Genomic DNA, 23,931 nt, shown 5'->3' on the forward strand with positions numbered 1-23,931 from the left:
CTGTCTTCTCTTTAATTTCACACAGCCCCAGTCTGTGAAACTGCAAGAACATGAGGAAGGCATGGTGTGGAATTTGGCAGGTTTAGAATGGGGAGATGGAGGGCTTCACTGATGTGCTGACTTACCTTGGCTTTAAAACTTTAATGAGATGCATTGAGGGGTGGATGATGGGGTTTTCAGAGAGAGAGAGAAAGAGAGAGAGAATGAGTTAGGGAGAGCGAGGAAGAGTGATTGCATCTGTACCTTTCATTGCTCAGCTGAGCAGAAAATCATTACTGATGGAGCTCCATCTTCAAGGGATTTCCCCACTGTTGTGGTGGATGGGGAGGGATGGAGGAGATGAGCATCTGAAAATAGACAGGAAGGGAACGGGATGACACTAGGGGTTTGCAGGGTAAGGAAGAAAAAGAAACAACGGAAGAGAGCTCAGGTTGTGTTATAAGATTTTCATCCATGATCTAGGATCACCAGTGTCAGTCAGTCCACTATTGTATTGTATGGGTTGCCGTGAAATTTGATACAGTGCTCAAGACAGTTAGGAGAAGAATCCTGATGACTTTAGTGAACCCCTTACTTTTCATCTATCACCACTGGGAGTGTCAAAGCCTTTAATCTTCCAGTAAGATATACGTTCACCAGTCTCCACACTAAATGGCTTAGCACAGAACTTGCTTCGATGGCAGTGCTGTCGCAAAACATCACGTTCAAGCGAAAAAGAGCTAATATGCAATTTCTTCTTATCATTTTCAACACCACCCATGGATCATGTATCTATACTATGTTGTGGAAGTGACCTGGTTTCTTGATTGGCAATTCAAGACGAACTAACTTGTGACTTCAGATTTGTGGTCGTAATGGTACTGCAGACAGGTGCCTGATGTCTTGATTATCCGTTTAGCACAACAACATAGTCTTTCAGTTTGCATTAATGAAGACAACAACAATTTGTTTTGGTAATAAGCACAACGGACGTCCTGTATTCTCATACAGGCTGATAACTCAACCCCAAATTGCTCCACATGACTGTTCAATCGGCGTGCATGTGTGTGTGTGTGAATGTTCATTTCTGTTCTGAGCAGTTGGCCTCAGTGTGTGAATGGGTGAGTGTGACGTAGTGTAAAAGTGCTTTGAGTTGTCGGAAGACTACAAAGGTGTAATACAAGTACAGACCATGTCAACATTGTTGTTTTAACATGAGCGAGCATGCCTACATTAGCATTTAAATCAAAGCACCACTGTGTACAGAAAGGCCTCCTGGAGCAAGTATGGTTGTAGACTCTTAAGATCCAAATTTGGAATTTGAAGACTATAAAGATTATCTTGGAACCTGTACCATCACTGCCAGGCAGATGTGAGGGTGCAGTACCTCGGTAATTCAGTCCTTTAGGCACAAAACCAGGCAGCAGGAGTGAATCTCTGTGGAATGCAAAGCAGGCTGAGCCAACTCCTCAGCAAGCGTGTGCATCAGTCTCTTCAGTATCATCAGCGTATACATGCATTTAATGCTGATGATGGTGCATGTCAGCCTTTCAACTTTGCGGCTCAGCTTTAACAAGTACAACGGTGACCTCTAGTAGCGTTCCATTATCTTCATGAATGTGCTGTTTAAAAAGTATGTGAACCTTCAAGGATGGGAACACAGAAGAGATTTTATGGAAATGCAGCAGTGATGGCTCACACGAAATATTCCTTTTGTTCAGCGGGCACTCCACTAAAACAGCTGCACGCGCACACACACACACCCCACAGCCTCTTCAGATGCACGGGGAACAAATGTGGCTGTATCTCAGTCCTCCTGTTTCCAGCTCCTATAGGTGAAACAAGAGAAACATTCACAAGAATAGGTATTTGTTGCCTTAACATACACACATGCACACACACCCCACTCTGTTCTTGTTCTGAAGCCTTAATAACTGAAATGTAAATGTCTTATAAAAATGTTGATACATTCATCTTTCCCCTCTCGTCTCTGGATGTAGGGTGAACTACAGAGGAAACAGTTACGTAACGCTGCATATGCCTTAGCTGACTAATTCCTGGAGACCTCTATTAGATAGCTCAGATCTGTCCTGTTTTAAAGGCTTGACTCTTCTTACGTCACACCATATGCTTTGAGTGTGTTAAATATTTTCTATTTGGCTGGATCTGCAATATGCCTCATGCTGCTTGGGCGCAAGTAGCAAAAGCAAAGTGCAAAAGCTTTGATCAATGTACAATTCTGTTAACCTTGTTTTTGTGTATTTCTTGTCCCCTTACCTTAGTGTGATCATTGTTAAATCTTTAATTAGCTTCTTTCTTTAAACTAGATAAATGGCTAGTTGATGCTCTAGTAAAAAATGTACTTATTATAATAATAATGTAATATTTTTATTTGTATACCATGTATCAGCACAGCAGTAATAGAATAATAATATTTAATGTACTACTAGAATTAGGTGAAATCGGGGAAGATGGTGTGATAAAAGTATGTTTTAAGCTTAGATTTAAAAGAAGCTGCTGACTCGTATTTCCTCGGGCAAGGTGTTCCAGAGCCTCGGGGCTGTTATTTCAAAAGCTCTGTCCTTCTTAGTCTTCAGCCAAGAGTCTGGAACACATAAAAGGCCCCTGCCAGAAGATCTCAAGGTGTGAGCAGGGTCATACAGGGATAGAAGATCCGAGATATACTGAGGAGTCAGGCAATTTAGTGACTTGTTAGTAATTAAAAGCACATCGAAATCGATTCTAAAATGTACTGTAAGCCAGTGTAAAGAGGCTCAAACCGCGGTGATGTGTTCAAACCTGTTTACTCCGGTTAAAACTGCGGCAGCTGAGTTCTGTACTGTTGCTGTAACTGGTCTGAAGATTTTCTGTTTAAGCATTTAAAAAGACTGTTGCAGTAATCCTGACATTATGGCATAAAAGCATGTAAAATAGTTTCTGTATCTTGAAATTTGGCAATGTTCCATAGTTGATAATAGCAAGTTTTGTAATGTGCTGCTCAAAGCTTAAATTGCAGTCAGACAAGATGCCAAGATTTCTAGCAACAGGCTTTATTTGCTTAGATGGCGGCGTTTGATTGTTTGTGTTGATGGTGCCAATCACAAGAATTTTGCGCTTTGTAGTAATAAGTAGCAAAAATTGTGCATTTGTGGTGAAATTGACAATATTCAGGTTTGGACAGTTAAATCAGTCTCTACAGACGTACACAATAGTAATATCTAAATATACCTAATGATGTCATTCGGTGACATCTGCTGATTACTATACTGTATATGTAAATAAATTTGATTTCAATGTCAGGCTTACGTCTGTGAGTCAGGAAATGTGCTCCTGTCTCAGTAAAATCACCATGGCTGCTGTCGTAAAGTCTCAACAGTTGTTCCATTATTCACTGTCAGAGCCGCTCCAGGATCTGTCTCTAGGTGACATCATCACGACAGTCTGTCTCCGTGCTGTTCAGCTGGAACTGAAAATTGTTAAAATTCACAAATTCAAATGGAGCTGCATGATGTTATATGAAATAACATGTGAATTCTTTAGGGTGGAGTTTTATTTTAACTGAATTGTGCTGTTAGCAAGGTCAACATACCTTTTAATTAGCATAATGTGTCCTATACACCGCTAGCGCCACACTTTTATTTTTCACTTTAAGTGATAGCAGTAATGAAGCATGTTTCTATGCTGATCAGGCCGGATCCTCTGCCACTTCACATTTGTCCTCTTAATGATCATCAGAGAGTACATTAATCGTGGGCCAAACCCCCCAAAAAAACAGAAGGAGACCAACATTAATTTTATGCCAGACTAAATAAATATGTGAAACCAAACTGCAAGTCAGTCTGAATATCAAGCTACTTTCGCAGAGGGCGAATCAAACAATCAATATTACAATTGATTCCAGTGGTGACCCACAGTCACTACAAAGACAAAGCTTCATTCATTAAACATCCTTTAAACACCTCAAACTGTTTCTGATGGATAATCCACTTCTTATGTTCCACATAGCTGCTAATCGTCGAAAATTTGAAAATGGCATAAACAGTGTTTGTCCCATAGAAGCAACTCCAAACCTGCAGTATTAAAACATCTTCTCTTGATGTAGCTGAAAGATAACAGATTCTACAAAAGATTTTTATTTTTATTTTTTACTTTTTACAGTTTAATCTATACATCAAGATAATAATAATTCGGCACAGTATTCAAAACTACCCATGTAAAGTGCACATATATACTAAGAAGGACAACAGATAGTATAGTAAGAGCTCTTTATAATCACACATTTCAGCGCACAAGCTATATTTGTCATATTTACAATGTAGATGATTTCATAGAACATACCGTGATATATCTCTTGTATATTGTAGGTCAGTGACAGAGCAGATTAGATCGGAGAACACCCTGCAGCCCCTCCAGCACATGACTGATAGAAATGGTGACTTGGGACAGGAAGGCTGATTGAAGGAGTAATGAGCTGTAGAAGACAGCCGGCTCTGCGGGGACCAGAGGAGACACTGTGCTCCTCCCGCTCCTCCTTCACCACCCACTCCTGGAGCAGTATAGTAGTTCACTTCATTTCACTCCTCAAAGTTTAATATGTACATACCCACTCCTATCTTCTCCTTCCAGCGGCCGCACACTCTTATTCACCAATCCAATTAAAGTTTGGCCACCTTGCTCTCTGTTACCTCGTAATAATCCCTCAATTTCCTCTTCATCTCCGCCCTCCAGCCCTCCTGTACTTCTGTCAGCTTATCTGTCCGTGTTCTCTTCTTCCAGGAACATTTAGTTCATCAGCCATAGTTGTGGGTGCATCCCAAAGTTTGGGCACTGACCAACAAAAGTTTGCTTTCAAAAACAGTTAGAGGTGAGAAGATCCATACTGTGGATACTGTTTGGATTGCCATAACATTTGTCAGACATTCATGTTCAACTCAGGATGATTAGCAATAACTTTGTTCGATCTTTTAAATTTGCATGTAGCGCCATCACCAGGTCAAATGTGCAATAACATGTGAGCAAGATGGGCAATCAGCCAAATGTAAACTATTATTATCAGTTTTACATTAGTGATCCTTGCAATTTCCTTTTTGATGCAAGACTGATCCCTGAAACAAATCTTACTGCTCACTTAATATTTATTTTTAAAATCATCTAGTGCACGCATTGAATTAGAAGTTGACTAGAAAATCCTAAAAGAAAATGGAGTCCAGCTGTTTTTTCAGTCTCAGAAAATATTTCTGACTGAAACCAAAAGCAAGCTGTCCGGTCAACTCTGGCGGACTGATGCTTGAGTCATGTCCTGTTGTGTCCCACTTTGAGGCTTCACATTTACTTTACACCTGGTGTGATATGTTTTTCCTTTTGATGGTACTAGTGTAAATGCACTGCTAATCAGCAAATTCAGTGCGTCATCTGGCTGAACTGCATTCAGCAGATACTTTACAGAGACCCAGTGAGTTTAAGGTGAGACCAGAGTGATGAAAGATTTGAAAAGATACTGTACAAGTGCCTTTAAAAGCTCTCCACTGTCCTCACTACTCATTCAAACCATTCAGTCTCAGAGTGACATTTTATCTTGTAGAAATGCATTGAGGTCTGTGAAATAAAAGAATCATCTGCATCTCTGTCTGATTCCCCTCGAGTTTGTCACAGGGATGATGTTTAGCTCCTGGCTGCATACCATAGATTGATACCCATATTATACATAATTTCCGTCTTCTTACAGCAGGATCACACACCTGAAAACACATTTTCCATTTTAAAGATTTACCTTTGGTTCCTTTGTCTCATTGCTAAGCAGTAAACATAGTCACTTGCTGTGGTGGATTCATAGTTTTGGTATTAGAAAAGATAAACAAGCCAGAGGGAAATCATTTAGGGTTCATATACTATGATTACAATGACTCGCAGAATCACTTCTCGCAGTCGCAGTGTGTGATCAGAATATTATAGTCTGTTTGATCATTTTTAAGCACAAACATGGCTTTTTTTCTAAGGCAGGTTGAGGATTAAGATGACTAAAGATACTGGTGGGACCAAATGCTCCTCTCCTCTCCTGCTCTTTCCTTCCTTATTTCTCCCTACTCCAATTTTTGCCTGAGGGATTTTAGATCTCCTCGCTCAGGGGTTGCGTTAAAACACGCTCTCCGTGATGCAACCTCCTGCTCGGTCTGTGCTCTGTTTACTTTGGCCCGTCTGTCTGTTTCTGCCAGGCTCCCTTTTTAGTTAATCATCTCTGTTTATGTCTGGGGATTCACCGAATCCCTTTTGCGGCAAGTGCAGACAAAAACATCAACAAAATCTTTAATCGGTGGTTCAATTGAAATTCAAAAATAAACGCTCTTGGATTGCATTGTATTGGGGAAACAATGATATACCTGTGTTCCTGGCAAACGGCAAAGTGCTGGCACACACCAGTGCACATTTTGCACATCATGGCTTGCATTCAGGAAGTTGGTGATCATTAAGACTTTAGAACAAGTTGTCCTGGATACATCCTTTCTCCTCTTTGTTCCTTGAGGGTCGGGCACACCCAGGGCCCGTGCTGTTCTTTAAAGAGACATTAAGTCACACACTGGTGTCATGTGGGATCTCATTAATTTCCAGCATTAGGAAGAACAATTGAATGTGATTGCCGGTGCTTACGTCACAGTCATGGTGAATCAGTTGTTGGAGACAAATATCCCAATCCGTGCCTTCTATAAATTCTTGAATTCTCTTCCAGGCTTCAGTTGTTGAACCTTGTGATTTTATTCTACACTATACAATTTCAACAACAATTTTTTTTGTCAAATTCAGGTCAGGTGAAACGGTCTAGTCCTTATGGTCAAAACCATTTCAGAACTTATAATCATGACTTAAAACTTTGTAAAATTATGATTAAGCCATCACAATTTTAACATTACAGGAACTGTATAAGGGTCATCAGCGGTCACATGAACAAAATAACCAGATGTTGTTTATATTGTGTTTTACCTCAAGTCCACCTGCATGTCTACATGCCCACCAGGGGAACCTGCCTACTTACACCCAGCTGTTTAAAAGGGTCAAACTAATAGTAAAAAAATCAGTGAGGACAGATGAGGCTACAGCAGCTCTACAGGACCGTTTTGAGAGCACAGTCTGGCACATGTTCAGAGAGGACCCCACCCAGAGGAACCACATCACTGTTGAGGAATATACATTATCACTGACTGAAAGCTGGCATCAAGGAGGCGAAGCGGAGACATCAACAGAGACCGGACAGATCTCAACACCAAAGATATGTGGCAGGCAATCAAAAACATCACAGGCTACAAAAGCAGGACCTCTCCTATCGTGTGAGGCCACATTACTCCTCCACGGGGGCCCCCTCCTGTTGACATGGAGAGAAGTCTGTTGTGAAGTTTGTGGATGACACCATCATCATCGGACGGATTTCAAACAACAATCAGACTTTTCGGGAGGACATTCATAATCTTGCGGAGGGGTGCTCAGAGAACAACCTACTGCTCAACGTCAGCAAAGGAGCTGATTGCTGCATTTCTTAAGGAATCTAAGAAGGCCAAATTCCCGTACCAAGTTCTTGTCAGCTTTTACAGAGGAGCAGTAGAAAGCATCCTGGAAACATCACCAACTGGCATGGGATGTGCACGGCCCACGACTGGAGGGCTCTGCAGCGGGTGGCTTAAACCGCTCAGAAGTTCATTAGTACCCATCTACCGAGGATCAGTGAATACTAAAAGCCAATACCAAGGCTCCAGACCAATTTGGCCGCATCTCTATTTGTGTGTGTGTGTTGCCGGCAGGCTACGGCACAGGGTACGCTCCGGGGGGTAAACGGCAGCCTAACCAACGGCATTGATCTGACGCAGTACTGTTAATTGGCAGTTCTTCGCCTCTGATTGTCTTTTACAATGAGAACAAAGGTGTGTGTGTGTGTGTGTGTTTTTAAAATTGCGTTTAACTGGCTACTCATCCTGGGACGAAAATTAAACTCATGGCAGGCCACTGGTAACTCGAGAAGAAGATGCTGTGCTTCCCATTACACATACATAGGCGTTCCTGTTTACATAAATATCAGTGTGTATGGGAAATGACAGAAGGTTAGAATATACTGTTGTGGCGCTAAAGGTGCTGTGAAAAATTTGGGTGCACCTTAGTTAAAAATGTAGGCGCACTACGGCAACAACCTATGCAAAACGTGAGTCTGGAGCCCTGAGTACCCACCTAAACACAGCCTGTTCACCCTACTGCCGTGTGGTAAGAGATACAGAAGTATCTGCTATCGTCAAACCAGACTGAGTGAGACTCCTTAATTCATCAGCACTACACCATGTAAAATAGTTTATTTATATTATTTTTGTATATGATGTTTGAAGGTCGCATCTGGCATCTTGCCAACTTTCCCCCTCTATTATCCCACACACACGGCAGAAGTTACTGATCATTGATCTGTGCTTAAGTTAAATAAATCCTAGTGTAACTTTTTTAGAGCAGTTGCCTGTCGTTATTTGTGTATGTGTTATAATAATAGCTAGTTGTGACGGTCAGTGCTCAGATTCACCGGTCCGCTCCTTATTAATGTAAAATAGCATTTATAGATGGGCAAACCACTTTTTGAGATCACGTTTGGTTATTGGTCCCTGATTCTATGGTGGTGTTCTGTATTTATTCAACTTTTATCAGTCATTTTTGTAATATTAACTTTATTCATATTGCAAATTGTCTTTGATATGCCCCCTATCAGATCCCAACACTGGTGTTAAAAGCAAATACAGTTTAATACTAAGGGTCACAGAATTGTGGGGACAACAAAACAAACTATTCTCATTTTAATAAAGTAGTCAGACAGTAATTGGCCTTTTTCCATCATTCTGTGAGCAACCTTGATCTGATTTTATGCTGCACACGGCATGAGTCTGAACAGCAGCGCACAGTGAAAGGTCTTGGTTACCTTGCTGAGAGGTTGGAGGTGTGCAGCCTGTCGCCTGCAGCTCTTCATCTTGCAAAATGTTGTTTTATAGACTGATTTTTGATTAACGATTGCAGTCAGTGTCAAGCTCACTGACAAACACATTGTATTTTCTGTGGCTACTTTATAATACAAGTAATCTTGTGTTTAACCATGTTTCACTGGTTAAATGCTTTTAATATGAATCTATCTAAACAAAGTATTATTTTCCTGGAATGTCACCTCAGACGCCCAGTTCTTGTGTTACCTCATCCGATAGATAGTGACTTAACAGAAATGTATTCAAATGAATATATATATGATTATTATTGCACTACTCATTGTATTTATATGAACAATGGGTCAAATGACCATTAATGTCAAGGGTGTTACTCAGTGATGGACCGTAAAGTTCTCTTTGGAGCATCTAGCTTTAATGTGTTGGTTTTGTGGTGCACAACTTTACTGTTGTGGTTTGGTTTCACTGCTCTTGTTTCTAGCAGCAGCAGGTGGCTGTTTTCAGCCAGACACTTGGCAGTTTGCTGAGTTAGCATCTAGCAGTTTAATAGCCACTAACAGGAGTTGATGATGACCACACCAGAGATAAAAGTGAATATTGGACTTTCACTCATGAGGTAGCCAGAATCATGACTCCAAATGAATGCTAATGTTGCTCCATGTCTGCTGGATGTATACTCTAGCTCCGAGCTGTGCGTCTGTCGTGGCTCTGAACGGCAACCTGCTGTGACTTACAGCTGGCCCACCCTGCCAGAGCTAACCACGCACAGTAAACAATAACCCTCAGGCCAAACGTTTCATAAATATGACTCTTTCCAGCTACCTGCCCCCTCCCTTTTGACTGTAACTCAGCCAAAATACACTTATCAAAGCGCTCAGTGGTTGTAATCTCCGAAGCTCTCATTTTTCATTTGAGTGTTTTATCCATTGATTGGCTCTCTCGTAGGTCGTAAAACCTGTACTGTAGAGGCCAAACATTTTTATTGCTTTGTCTAGTCTGTGAGCACCTCTTATTTTCTTTGCAGCTTTTATCAGCAGCTTTTCCCTGTCTGTTTTTTTTTCCCCAGGTTTTGTATGCAGAAGAGTGCCAAGTTGGTGCCAGGGGTGACGTTAGACCTCATCGAGAAGTAAGTGTCACTCCACCTAACAAAATAAAAAAAAATCTCTCTGTCGCAACTCTTTCCCTCCCTCTCTCTCTCTCTCAGGAGGGCACAATCTAGAGAGATCATTATCCTGGTTTACTTGTGTCTGTCTCTCTCTATCTTCCTGTCTTTCTCTTTTGCTTTCTCGTCCTTATTGTCAGCTCGCTCTATGTTGTTTTCCATCCTGCAGGTATAATTCTCTGCCTTTGTTTCCGCCTCACAGTGAAAGCGGCAGTAATTTGGCAGATTTAAAGCTCCACATTTCTTCAATAAACCCCCGGGTACCAAGTGGCTGAGTGCAGAACATCTCTTGCTCTTAGGCACACACTCTCAAATATTAGCACTCAATATGAATGTCATATCCAAAGTTTTAGTAGTTTCACAGAACCATCGGGGGTGGCTTTTCTTTTTCTTTTTGCACTTACATACAGGGGAGAGTAAAATGACACCCATAAACTTGGTTTTAGAAGTTAACAGCAGACTGTCATATTTCTTATATTAGTTGAAGAGTGTCTCAATCTGTTAATGATGTTTGCTGATGGTGAATAATCGCTTTTCTTTAATATGCTCAAACTATGATTTCAGGCTGCCACAGACAACCAGACACAGTTTGGGACTACACACACACACACACACACACACACACACACACACACACACACACACACACACACACACACAGTACCTGCACATCTGTGTCTTCCACTAGACTGTAATTAGATTTTGGCTGAGGGTTTGCAGAGACACGTTGCACTTATGTGCTCTTCCCTGTCCTGTGTGTCCTCAAGAGCTGTTCAGTGTTTGTGTGTGTGTGTGTGTGTGGTTCTGTGGACTCCAGCTAACAGCTGTCCCACAATGACACATTTTTACTTTCCTGTTCTAATACATGTAATCCCTCACCTCAGTTAGGTAAACAAAAGTGTTTTTGATAGTACCATAAATTCTCAAATAGAAGTTTTTATTTACCTCATCTTTTGAAACAGGCTTTTATTAGAGGCCTTTCAAATGTTCACATTTTTGAGATCATATTTTAGTATTAAGCCTCCTCGTTTTTAAATCTTCTCACATTTTAATTTGCTGTTTCCTTTGTATAATGTTCTCCCTTTCTTGGTAGGCTTTTATTTTGAATCATCTGCAGGAAGTGTTGGGTTTTATTGATAATAACTGTTACACAGATGCAAATAAAAACACAAAGTAGAGGTGATTAGTGAATGTTAACTCTGTTGTACAAGACACAACATTATCAATTAATCATGCGAGTCATCATAGTACAACACATTTTATATTGATTTTTTTCTATTGAACACCGCCTTTTATTTGAGGTATTTTAGGGTTATTTTTTCAGTCTACATTATCAATTTTCAACCTTTTCATTTCCTGTTTTATGTTTGTCTTGTTTCTGTAACATTTTGGTTAATGGTGTTCTCACTTAGTTTTTGTCTCTATTAGTTTATTTTATTAGTCTATTAGTTAGTCTATTTGTCCTTCAAATGCCAAATCTCCACACACTGCAGGTCATATGATATATTTATGAATCAGGAGTGATGCGACTCACTCACTGTTGATTTATTGTCATTTCTCAGAAACAACTTACTGAAGAGCTAATGTACAGCATATCCCTATATTGATATTCATGCCTTACCAAAATCACACTAATTGGTCCAATAGTGGCTCATTTGTGGGAAGTTTGCCTGTTCACACTCAACTTGTTTCCTGTGTTTCTACAAGATTAATAAGGACTAACTATATTTTGAAGATGTTTCTCATCTCTCCATTTATTATTTGTCACTGAACTTCCCTCTTTTACCATTTAATTATCTTAAACAATTAATCTTTTTACTTGTTTGTTTCACCATTTTCTGCCTACGCCTTTCCCTTATCTGTCAAACACTACTTCTAAGGATGAATATTATGCAGGAAATGCCCTAGTACTGTATGTATAGCTACTGCCCAGTGACTCCCAAGGCAGGATGGGAAACCACTAGAGCGATGATGAACACCTTTGAAGAAATAAGCTGTGTTTTACTTTTTTCCCTACATTCTGCCTTCTTAACAACACCAACATCAGTCGGTGGGTTTGACAACATTGAAGCTCTCCATTCACGCTTAAGCTCAGATTTTCTCTTCATCTTCTTTCACCAGAATAAAGAATGGACTTCTGTAGAGAGGAGAAAAGTAATTTATGACATGCTTGCTGTAATGAGAGTTTTAGCACAAACGTCAGAGGTGACGCTGTGGAAAGCATTCTTACCTGCTCTCATTCTTCTGTTAGGCATGAGTAAAACACTGAACAGAATCATCAGACGTGACGGTTTAACAGTGATTTTGGAGTCAGTCTTCCACCTCAAAATGATATTCACAAAGGGTTCTGCCAAACACTCAAACTGTGATCTGAATTCAAAGCTGTAGTCAAGAATCAATCAAATACCAGGATTGAATAAAGTCAGCTCTAAACCAACACATGCTATGGAAATACTAAATACGATTCCACTATATCAAAGGTTTGGTTCCTGTAACAATCTCTCAAAACATATGGCCAGAAACAGAAATTAGTTTCACTTTTCCTTTAAAGAAAACACCCTTCATACTGTGGGGTGAACCATTCATACACAAGCTTTTCTGCTATGTTTTGTTAGATCCTGTGCTCTGTTCTTCATGTTAGCTGTCCTTTTCAGACACATACACAGCCAGATTGTATACTAACAGCAAGCCAGTAAGGTTAAGAGAACCTGCAACTGCAAAGTGCTGACATTTTCTGTATTGGTCTGTATGCTCTACTGAAATTCGATTTGAGATGTTGTCAGTTCCAAACAATATTAAAAAATGAATAGATATCAAATTCACGAGATGCATGACCTTGAATTGACGTACAAGCATGGAAATATTAAAGGTGGTATTTCATGAGAAAAAATAACAAATAGCAAATACAAGATTAGATGTCCAAAACAAAAAAAATAAATTTACTTAAATGAGAAATCAAGTGAAGACACAAAAAGACTTTATTTGTCACTCGGCCCTGAACATTACTGGGAAATGGTTGGGGTCGGTGGGTCCCTGATGCTTAGGTTGCGGTTTTGGTTCATTTCATGTTGAACATGATGTCCAGAGGGCGAAATGTTGACTCAGCTGATGGCCCTCAGAGTTAAATAATGGATAGTCTCATAAAAGAAAAATGGATCTAAACCCATTTGCCATCTAAACTTGTCTGCTCTATGAAGCTGGGCCAGCACTCAAACTAAAGTCAAGTGCCAAACATTTTCAAGGGATGCGTCATCAAAACAGAAATATCACAGAACAGCAGTTTTTGGGATGACAAGAATACAGTGTTTATAAGTATTATAATGTTTCAATTATTATTGTATTAAAGCTGCACCATTCAATATTTTTTTTATGAAAGCAATCAATCAAATTACTATGTATAACATGAAAAATGTGTCTCATTGTGACAACCCATAAAGAATTTATCACCCAATGTGGCAGTTCCCATCAGCTCTATATACAGTGGTGTGAAAAAGTGTTTGCCCCCTTCCTGATTTCAAATTTTTTTTTGTGTGTTTGTCACACTGAAATGTTACAGATCATCAAACCAATATTTCAATTGGTTTAAACAAAAATAACACAAGTAAACACAAAATGCAGTTTTCAAATGAAGGGTTTTATTATTAAGAATTATTAAGAATTATTATTATTTTAATTATTATTAAAAATACAAACCTACATGACCCTGTGTAAAATAGTGATTTCCCCCCCTGTTAAAACATAAATCAACTGTGGTTTATCACATCTGTGGAAAGCTGAGTTTAATTCCTCTAGACACACCAAGGCCTGATTACTGCCTGACCTGTTCTCAATCAAGAAATAGGACCTGCCTGACAAAGTGAAGTAGACCAAAATATCCTCAAAAGCTACACATCAAGCTGTGATCCAAAGAAATTCAGGAACAAATGAGAAACGGAGTAATTAAGATTAATCAAACTGGAGAAGGTTATAAAGCCATTTCTAAAGCTTTGGGACTCCAGCGAACGACAATGAGAGCTATTATCCACAAATGGCGAAAATGTGGAACAGTGGTGGACATTCCCAGGAGTGGCCGGCTGATCAAAATTGCCCCAAGAGCGCAGCGACGGCTCATCCAAGAGTCACAAAGACCCCCACAACATCCAAAGAACTGTAGGCTTCACTTGCCTCAGTTAAGGTCAGTGTTCATGACTCCACCATAAGAAAGAGACTGGGCAAAAATTATCTGCATGGCACAGTTCCAAGACGAAAACCACTGCTGACCAAAAAGAACATAAAGGCTCATCTCAGTTTTGCCATAAAACATCTTGATGAGCCCCAAGACTTCTGGGAAAATACTCTGGACTGACGAGACAAAAGTTTAACTTTTTGGATGTTGTGTGTCCCGTTACATCTGGCGTAAAAGTAACACAGCATTTCAGAAAAGGAACATCACACCAACAGTAAAATATGGTGGTGGCAGTGTGATGGTTATTAATAATAAAAAACTTAATTTAAAAACTGCATTTTGAGTTTACGTGTTATTTTTTTCTAATATTTTAATTTGTTTACCTGAAACATTTCAATGTGACAAACATGAAAAAAACACAAACACTTTTTCACACCAGAGTAGTGTTTAAGCCTCTATTAGCCCATTGTTTGTCAATTAACCTTGTTCCCAAACACCTTCACCATAAAAGCTTTATAAGAGTTACATCAAGATCGCTGATGTCAGCATTGTGTTTGTAGCTTCTTCTGGCAAAAAAATAAATAAATGACTGCAGCTTTAAATATAAATTTTCAAAAGTTACCACAAGTATGTATGAATGTAAATTTACCTAATCTAAAATAATTCCAGTATTTTGGTTTAACAATAGCATCTGTTTAGTAATCTTTGCTAGGAAACAATTCACCTTAGAACGCAGCAAAAAACTGAAGTAGATGTGACAAAGGCACATTGTAGAACGCAGGTGCTCAACATAAGTAAACACCATCACCGCCATGTTTTTATTTCAGCAACTTCACTTGTTTCAGTGCCTTAGCCTTTGTTTTTTAGAGATCACCCACAGAAACACACCAGCTTCCCAATTTCCGGTGTGCCTTCACTCTTGTTGTTTTGTTTTCTGTCTGTCTTTTTCTATACAGACCATACAGGACTAGCAGCTAATTTGTGCTGTACTGTATATAAAGTTTCTGGCAGCCAAATTTTTTATCTGTACTGTCTATCCTTCCCACAGTAAACGATAAGTTACCTTGAGCTACTGTAGCATAACTACTCTGTAGTAATGAGAGTTACTTGTCAGCTGACTGTGGTATCCTAGCAACAACAACATAAATATCACGACAGGTTGCTTTTCTTTGGAGGTTTCAACAGAGAGATGCTGATCAGCTCAATATTGTTCAGCCTTTAAAACGTGTCTGGGGTGATTGGTCTCAAATGGTATTCAAGCAGCTTTGTTCCTTTGTCATCATTTTGCTGCGTCCAAATTGCACACGAGCAAGCAGCTACTGGGCATTACACTCACTGTCCATTCACTGTGCACGTATTCACACCTTTAAAGGTCATACACAGTTGGAAAGCACGTATCGAACATTCAGTGGTCTTGAAATATTACAAACATTTGTTGCGAGATTTATTCAACATAATGTCAGCATCGAGTAGTTGTTTGCTGTTGATTTGTTTATTAATTTGATCATTTCTCTCTCTCTCCATCTGTACCCCCTTCTGTCTCTGCTTCCCACGTGCATCCAACACACATTCTGCTCCTGTCCAATCACAATAGCCTTTTAGATGAGAGTCACGTGTCGAGTGCATGTGGATTTTACCTGCTTACAATACACTTCGATCTCTCTCAAGCTACAATATCTCTCACCGTTCCCCTCATATTGAATCACACAAAGTCTCTTTCACACACACACTCATTCCTTCTCTTTCATCTCTTATGGGGCTGACAGAGGTGTCATGGGTTGAGCCCTATTTACAGTTCCCCCCCACCCCCGGTGTCTAACACCGTCTGAAGCCTGGCTATACTCTACTCGCCAGGGGGTCTCTACGGTCTCCATTTTTGAAGGAAATCATATCCCTGTGATGACGTCTCTGCATGTATTATTTCGAGGAGATACTTTATTGATCCCGTGAGGATATAGTTTATGCCCTCGCTTCACAGAGACGTCAGAGAGAAGAGCCGGCTGCACAGCTGGAACCCTTGAGGTGGTAGAGGTTTGGCTCTTTGCTCTAGATAAGAGTTACAGTTTATCCTGTGACCCTGTTCACATCAATTATCTCGTATCCAGACATATTCAGATTGTTTCTTGATCCAGCTGAGGTTAGACTTTTGAGTTAGGCATTAGGTGCTATGAAGTACCTTTCTATTTACGCCCAATCGGCATCCATGGTATCAAACCGTACACAAATTATTAACCACTAAAAGCACAGTAGGTAACCCATCAGTTGTATAACAGAACCAACTATATGAGGCTTAATTTACTTACATAGGCACATATCTGCTTAATGTGGCTTTTCAAAAGTCACGACGTGGCTTTATGTTTCATTTAAAGCCTTTGTATTCTAGAGATATGCCGCAGTTTTGTTGACGTGACGCACTGGGGGCGAGTTTCTATGGAACCGAAACCATAAAAAAGCGTTCTAAAACGGTGTAACCTTGCCATAGTTTAGACACAATATGAATTGTCTTTTGCTTCACATTTTCTATTCATAAATGAATAGAAAACAGTAACAGATTCCCTCACGCCTCTCATGAGCATGAAGCTTGAGGATGTGTTTTGTTTTGAGCATGTAATTACTCAACTCCTATATAAGTAGTTAGTTTCTCAACCAATGTGTTTCGGCTAAATTTCTTATTTATCATTTATTGCATATATGCCGGTAGCTTGTTGTATCATATTGCATGGATGAATGGAGAATGTTGACTGCAACAATTGTCTTTTCCTTGATATTAAGTACTTTTACATAGTTAGGTTGGGGGGTTAAACATGACATCGGTAAGATTTTTTTGTATGTAGTATTTCTTCAAAACTCTGTGCCTCAGTGTGTGTGTTAGCTGTGCTCACTGTATCACTGTAATTATGAATATTTATTAGTATTTTGATCATTGACACAAGCCTTAACACCTCTGAGGGCATTTTCCCAACATGTTAAACAATTCATCCAGCTATCTGTCCATCTGTTCATCAATACACCATCCTTTTCCTTCAACAAATATATTACACTGGATACTGAGCAAGGATATGAACTGCTGAGTGTTCATCCTTAGTGCTGACTTGGCAAGCACTCAAAGTGCTCAGGAGCTGGCCGGCCCTCATAGTTATACAGTAAGCTTGTTCCTGCCAGAAGCTTCATAGCTGCAATTATTTGTCACTTAGAGGTGGAAATGGGAGGTTTAGGGTAGGAAAAGGTCAGACATTGTGTGTTGATTATACTTTGTAAAAGTCTAATTAATTAGTGTTAAGCAAGTTATATAGTAGTATAATTCTTAATTTTTGTATATTTTATAATTATTAAATTAATTATTGTGTGACGAATAGCTTCATACCCACTGCATGGGATGGCTCGACTCGCTTGGAGCCATTCTTTTTTGGTTTTCCATTGGCAAAAGTTGTGCATTGTACCTGGTACCCGTTTCTTTTTTTGGTATCACCTCGGTTGAGGTTCCAAGCGAGCTGAGCCGATTCTAAAAGGTGGAGTTCAAACACTGCAGGCTGCTGATTGGCTGGATGGAAGAACTGAAGGGGTGCTTAGTTGAGAAAAGCACCTTGTACCAAAAGTAAGTCAAGCCGAGTGGAAACAAGAGGTCATTTTCTTGAGATAACATGATAATTATCCGTAAAACTTAGTTAGGGTTAGGTTGCACATTGACACAGCTGAACAGGTTTTAACCCTCGCTCTCTGGGTTCACTGGGTGTTTGGCAGATGAGTGGGGATGTAGGCTAAAGAGGTTTGGTGGAGTGACTGCCCTCTGATGCTCCGAAACTGACGCTGTTCTTACCAGCGATCTTGCAGGTTCATTGCACATCACACTGCAAAATGGGATTTATTATATTTTGGTTGCAGTTTGTAGCTAAGTGTATATGAATTTTAACAGAACACAGAAATGCACACAGAGACATGTAATACACTGTGTCATCTATTTATGCTACTGATTTGAAAATGCACCAAAACTTATTTTGACCATAGTTTTGACAAATTCAAAACTTTATTAAAATATTGTGTGTAGCCAGTAATCTATATCGGTTGGTGTCAGTGTTTCACAATATGATCTAGGACCAGGACCCACGTCTTGGATTGATGACAAAAACTTTGACAATCAAACTGTTGTCAGCGTTTGTCTGGGACAAACCAAAATCATTCCATGCAGAGGTTCCTTTATACTTAAACTGTGACCTGTTGGCTCAGTGGGTCTTCAGCATTTTAAGTTTGTTTTAAAGGTAAAGAGAGTGAGCGAAAACACCATGATCTACTCCACCAGCCAGGTAATCCCGCCTCATAGACAATGAAATAAATCACTTCCCAATAACCCAATCTTCTTGTCTGAAAACAAACACATTCTTTCCTGTCTATAGCATTGTCAGCGGCAATGCCTAGTGTGTAGTTATAGAGGTACTTTCTCTCATTTACTTCAGTTTTCCCCACATTTTTTCATTAATTTAAAGTTTTTCCATCCAGTTCTCTTTACTCAGACGCAAATGACTCACCTGCTCACATAAACCGTAATATCTGTGAACCAGCAAGTGTTTGCCCTCATCCCCCTGTCGTCTCTCCCTGTTTAACATAGTGTTCATTAATAGGCAGACGCCTCTGTGTGGTAAAGGTAATTTTCTTGGTTTTGCTACACCGATTACCGTCACGTCGTCTTAGATTCTGTCTGAAACAGATTTCCCTGCTCTTATTTCCATGGTGCTCCCAATCTCCAGTCACTCTTTAGGTGCCAGACTATGAGAGGAGGAACTTCTGTAATGGCTAATGTGTGGTACATGGGTTTACACATGTTCTAATACACAGCTGTGTGGATACTGTACTATAGTCAGTAGATTTCAGTAAGAATATGTCAGACAATGAAGTTCCTACACTAAGGTAAAGAAAAACTTAAAATCAGGTTTAATACACTACTGTACTGATCAGACCACAGTAGTGTAAGTGTACAAATATGATTTGGGTATTGGAGGTGATCAAATAAATAAAACAGTATTGACACATTAGAGGATTCTCCTCCCCTTCCGCTATCTGCCGTATTGGTACCATTTTGTAAGGGCACCATCGCTTGCAGAGATATCTACTGAGGTTAGCATGCTAACCAGCTAGTCCCAGCCTGTCCTGTCTCATAATTTAACATTGTACGTCTATAGCTGATAGTCTGACAGGCCTCTCCCTGGTAGTTGTAGCTGGGATATGTGTGCGGTTGGCAAGTTCACTATGTTTCACAAGCTGTCTTAGCTTTTTTTACTCAAATAAATATACAAAATAAACTCACAAAATTTAGAGAAAGGAAATGCTTACACCTGTTTTCCATATTAAACAAGTAAATCTTTGTCTTTCCCTGAGTCAGAGTTCCCCGCTGTAGCCGCTGTAAATCACCTCTGTACTGTATTACCTGTGGTCAGATTGACCTCTCTGAGGCTATGTTTGTGTATCAGGAGAGGATGTAGTGTTATTAGTGTCTTATTCTAGCCTGTAAGCAAGAAACGTTGCACCAAACTCCATTCGCAAATCTCTGATTTTAAAGTTCATTTGCTTCTCCGCACGCATGATTCGAGTCTTTTTCTGAGCCGCTGTGAATCACCTCTGTACTGTATTCCCTGTCGTCAATCTGGCCTCCGTATGTCTTCCTTGCAGCAAAGCTCCCCGCCGGCATTCCCCACTGGGTCGCCCTCGCCCTGGGTCTCAAAACCACCTCTTCCCGGTGGTGCAAAGTTCCTGTGCTGGAGGCCACCTGATAGGAACGCTACTAGCTGAAGAGTTAACTGAGCTAGCTAACGGCAGCTGCAGTTCGCAGCAGTTAGCAGTTATTGATATGCTGCCCCCTATTTGTTTGGAGTATGAATTTGACAGGAGGCCAAAATCTTAAAATTCTTACACATTTACATACACATGCACCTTTAAAGAAATACAAACAAGCCAGAGCAATTTTTGCCCCTAATAGCTTCAGCCAGACCTTTCTCTTTTGCTGGCATAGCGCTAAAGTGTAGAAATCTGTCTTGTCTGGTCATTTATTATCAACCTGCAATGCCTGTATGTAAATCTCACATATCATCCAAATAAAATGTTGCATTCTTTCTCTGCTTGTGCCTGATGTTGCTCTGTGTGTCAGCTCTTGGCCTACAGATCTCTTGTGCACACATGAGCGTATAAGCATACATGAATATTCTAACTTGCACTCATTGTTAGTCTCTCTGAGTGCCTGTAAATTTCTTCAGATGTGTTGTGATAATACTACTGAGCAGTTGCCACTTTGTGCTCTGAGTCAAATATGTGACATGCAGTGAGCGTGGCTGACACAGTGCCATCTGTGTTATGTTGTGTGTGGTGCAGGATCCCTGGCAGGCTCAACGACAGACGCACTCCCCTCGGAGAGCTCAACTGGATCTTCACAGCCATCACCGACACGATCGCCTGGAATGTGCTGCCTAGAGGTGAGGCTTTACATACAGAGACACACACACTGGAGATGCACAGTAAAACTTCTTTAATCAAATGTCACCATTTTATTTTCCACAGTTACCATATTGACAGTATAATTCCAATTTATCACAACTTGGGTCTTATTTTTATAGTTTTGGTCATCAGTTATAATAGCATTGAGGTAATTGTTGAAATCCATCACACTCACATTGCTCAAAAGTCTAAAAGGGCTAAAAACATAAGTCCCTAAAATTGCTGGTCCAATCATTACTTAGCAACTGTAACTAGGTACAGCATGTATATCATGCCTTGGATTTTTCCACGTTCTCTCTCCAATAATGTCCATGGGCCTGTATTAAGTGTTATACTTTGTATACAAAGGTTTTAAAAGGTATTGTCTATTTTATTTTGCCTTTCCAAAACCAAAAAAACACGAGAGAAAGTGTAACGAATTTTTTAACATGTCTGACGTAAAAACAAAATGCTCAGTTTACGATAGCATATGTGCAGAAGAGGGTCCAGGATGCTAACATTAGCATTGCCGTCCTGCTCTTTTGGAATTGGGGAACTTTACACTGTATCCACCCCAGCCTATGTTACCTTAGACAGAGAGAATATCAACAATTCTCGATTAGAAATAAGAACCCTGTTTTTCTCTATCTCTGTTTGAAATCAACAACCCATTATTTCTAAAACGACTAAGGATTTTGTGCGGTAAATCTGGCACCACTGTCATTGTAAACGGCATAACTCCCATGGAAGAACAAAAAGCTTGGCAAGTGTTGCAACACTAACTAAGGGGACAGGTCTAAGCCAACGGTCAAAAATACACAGGTTTCCTAACCTGTGGGACTTTGTTGTACCAATGTCGTTGTGTTCTCAGGTCTGGCGTTTACTTCGGTGACTACAGTGTTGTCATAAGTGATAGAAACAGTGGCCAAAACTATGAAAATAAGACCCCAGTTGTAAGTTGCTGAAAGCAAAAAAGCAAACAACCCGAAACACTGTTCTTACGGGTGTTGAAGGAGATGGAAACACAAACTTGTAAAGATAGCTTAGGGTACACAAAAGTTGTCAAACAGTTAAAAAATATCTACTTTTTTACATGTCTAGCCAAAGATGAAAAATGAAATGAGCCATGTGTTTCAGCTTCCAGGGATACCAAATTAGGACACCTAATAAAAACTGTACAGTAGTGAAGCATCAGCAATACTAAAACTTGGAGAACATCCCCAGTGGTTGAAAATAGTGAGATGTTGATATAAAATGCCAGAAGTGCAGTAAGTGCAGGTTGGCTCCTTAAATGGAGATTAATTGTGTTTAGAGTGTCTAGCGCAGTAATTGGGGACATCATTTTACCCATAATTTGGCGTCCGTAAAAGCAATATGTGCACACATACACATTCAAGCAAAACTCTGCATGGTGTAAACAACAAATATGCACGTGCTTGCGCACACACACACACACACACAGCCACAAACCATTACCCACAGGCTTAGCTTGGCCAGATAAACATACTCACACACTGTTCTTTTTCTGACATACATTTGTCGTTTGCATGCAGCACACACACTTTTGCTCATCGCTCACCTGTCTCTTGTATGCAACACACATCCACAGAAACGCACACACTCGCACACACAAGCACACTCAGACTCCCCCGAGACAAACTGTATCCCAGCTAGAATAGCAATGTGACAATGCTGATGGCTGCCAAAGCCTTTTAAACCCCGGGGGCTCTGCTGTTAATGAAGCAGCCCACATCAGAGAGAATCCCTGTAATGAAGGCACAGCACACCTAATCCAAATCTCTCTCTCTCACTCTGTCACCACACACACACACACTCTGTCACCACACACACACACACACACACACACACACTCTGTCACCACACACACACACACACACACACACACACACACACACACAGCAGCTCAATCACTTAAACGTTTAAACTGCAACAGAATATAGACGGTTAGAGCCAGAGTGTAAGAAGTGGACGTAGTGATCATGACGTCATCCGTTGGTTTGTGGACTGCCGCTTTGAAGCCTCGTGTTTGGCCATTAGGGCGGCGCCATGTTGAGTTTTTGCAACCAGCGGCACCGGACGTGACCAGATTTGGAAGAGACTGTGGAGCCAACGGCTGTGTGCGGAGCTAGCTAGCTTGGTTAGCTATGTGCATCTTTAATTCACGTTAACTGGCATTTTAACCGGTATGGTAATTTTGTCTAGTGAAAAACAGGCTTAAAACTAAATGTACTCACCAGAGAAAGTGAACAGCCAACTCCTAATAAGCTTTTTCAACTGCAATTTAGACACTGCCGTGGGTACGAGTCACTCTAGCCCGATTGACAGGTCGCCATGGTGGCGATTGATTTTAAATGGAAATATTCATACTCCTATATCAAACTATGATTTTTGTATTATATTGTTATTGTTTTATATTGTCATTTGTATTTTTCCAACAAAGTTCAGTTGGCAGTTAACACCAGAATAAGTAAAACAACTGAGGACAGGCCAACTCATTTAATACATTGTGTTTATTCTTTCAGTGTAAATCATTTCTAAAATGTGTCACCCCTTGAGTCAGCTTGCACTCTATGGGTGTAACACTAATAGTAGACACAGGAGTTGTCAGACACTGTCTCTTGTATAATGTCCTTGACACACACACATTCCCTCCCTCACACAAAATGAGGGGAATCACAGTCATAAGCCAGAGATAGGCATGGGGTTGGCCTGACCCCATTAAAGTGAATTAGTGAATTCATTAATGAGCTGATGAAAATGTGACTGCGGCCCATCACTTTAATCTGCAAATCACTGTCTCTCTATATCTGTAAGCATACTCACATGCTCTAATTAAACTTCCTCTGTTTTCCCTCACTTCCTGCCTTTGTGTTAATTGTATTTATTCTCTTCTGTCTCTGACCTGACGGACAATTTCTGTTTGCTCTCTCTGTCTTTAGATTTGTTCCAGAAGTTATTTCGTCAGGACCTGCTGGTGGCCAGCTTGTTTCGCAATTTCCTTTTAGCAGAGAGGATAATGAGGTCATACAACTGTACACCGGTCAGCAGTCCCCGTCTGCCCCCTACATACATGCACGCCATGTGGTAAGACACACACAAACTGCGCTCACACACAGATACCCAGATGTCCTTGGTTGTGTAGAGCAGAAGGCAAGAGGAAGAACAGTCATCCAGAAGGCTTTGCTGTTTGTCCA

At 40.3% G+C, this 23,931-nt stretch overlaps 1 protein-coding gene across 4 annotated transcripts in view; it reads left to right on the forward strand.

The window, feature by feature from the left end:
* The window catches only part of rptor (regulatory associated protein of MTOR, complex 1), a 192,223-nt gene that overhangs the window by 98,179 nt on the left and 70,113 nt on the right, over nt 1-23,931 (forward strand). For all 4 annotated transcript variants that reach the window (XR_006824712.1, XM_046046575.1, XM_046046577.1 and 1 more), the window contains exons 8-10: nt 9,997-10,056; nt 20,615-20,715; nt 23,677-23,821. Coding sequence is in view for 3 of the 4 variants with exons in the window: in XM_046046575.1 (XP_045902531.1) it covers nt 9,997-10,056; nt 20,615-20,715; nt 23,677-23,821 (306 nt within the window). In the remaining variant the exon portion in view is untranslated. The remainder of the gene's footprint in view (nt 1-9,996; nt 10,057-20,614; nt 20,716-23,676; nt 23,822-23,931) is intronic.

This window comes from Micropterus dolomieu, linkage group LG04 (genome assembly GCF_021292245.1).
Source record: "Micropterus dolomieu isolate WLL.071019.BEF.003 ecotype Adirondacks linkage group LG04, ASM2129224v1, whole genome shotgun sequence".
In the NCBI taxonomy this organism is placed as follows: domain Eukaryota; kingdom Metazoa; phylum Chordata; class Actinopteri; order Centrarchiformes; family Centrarchidae; genus Micropterus; species Micropterus dolomieu.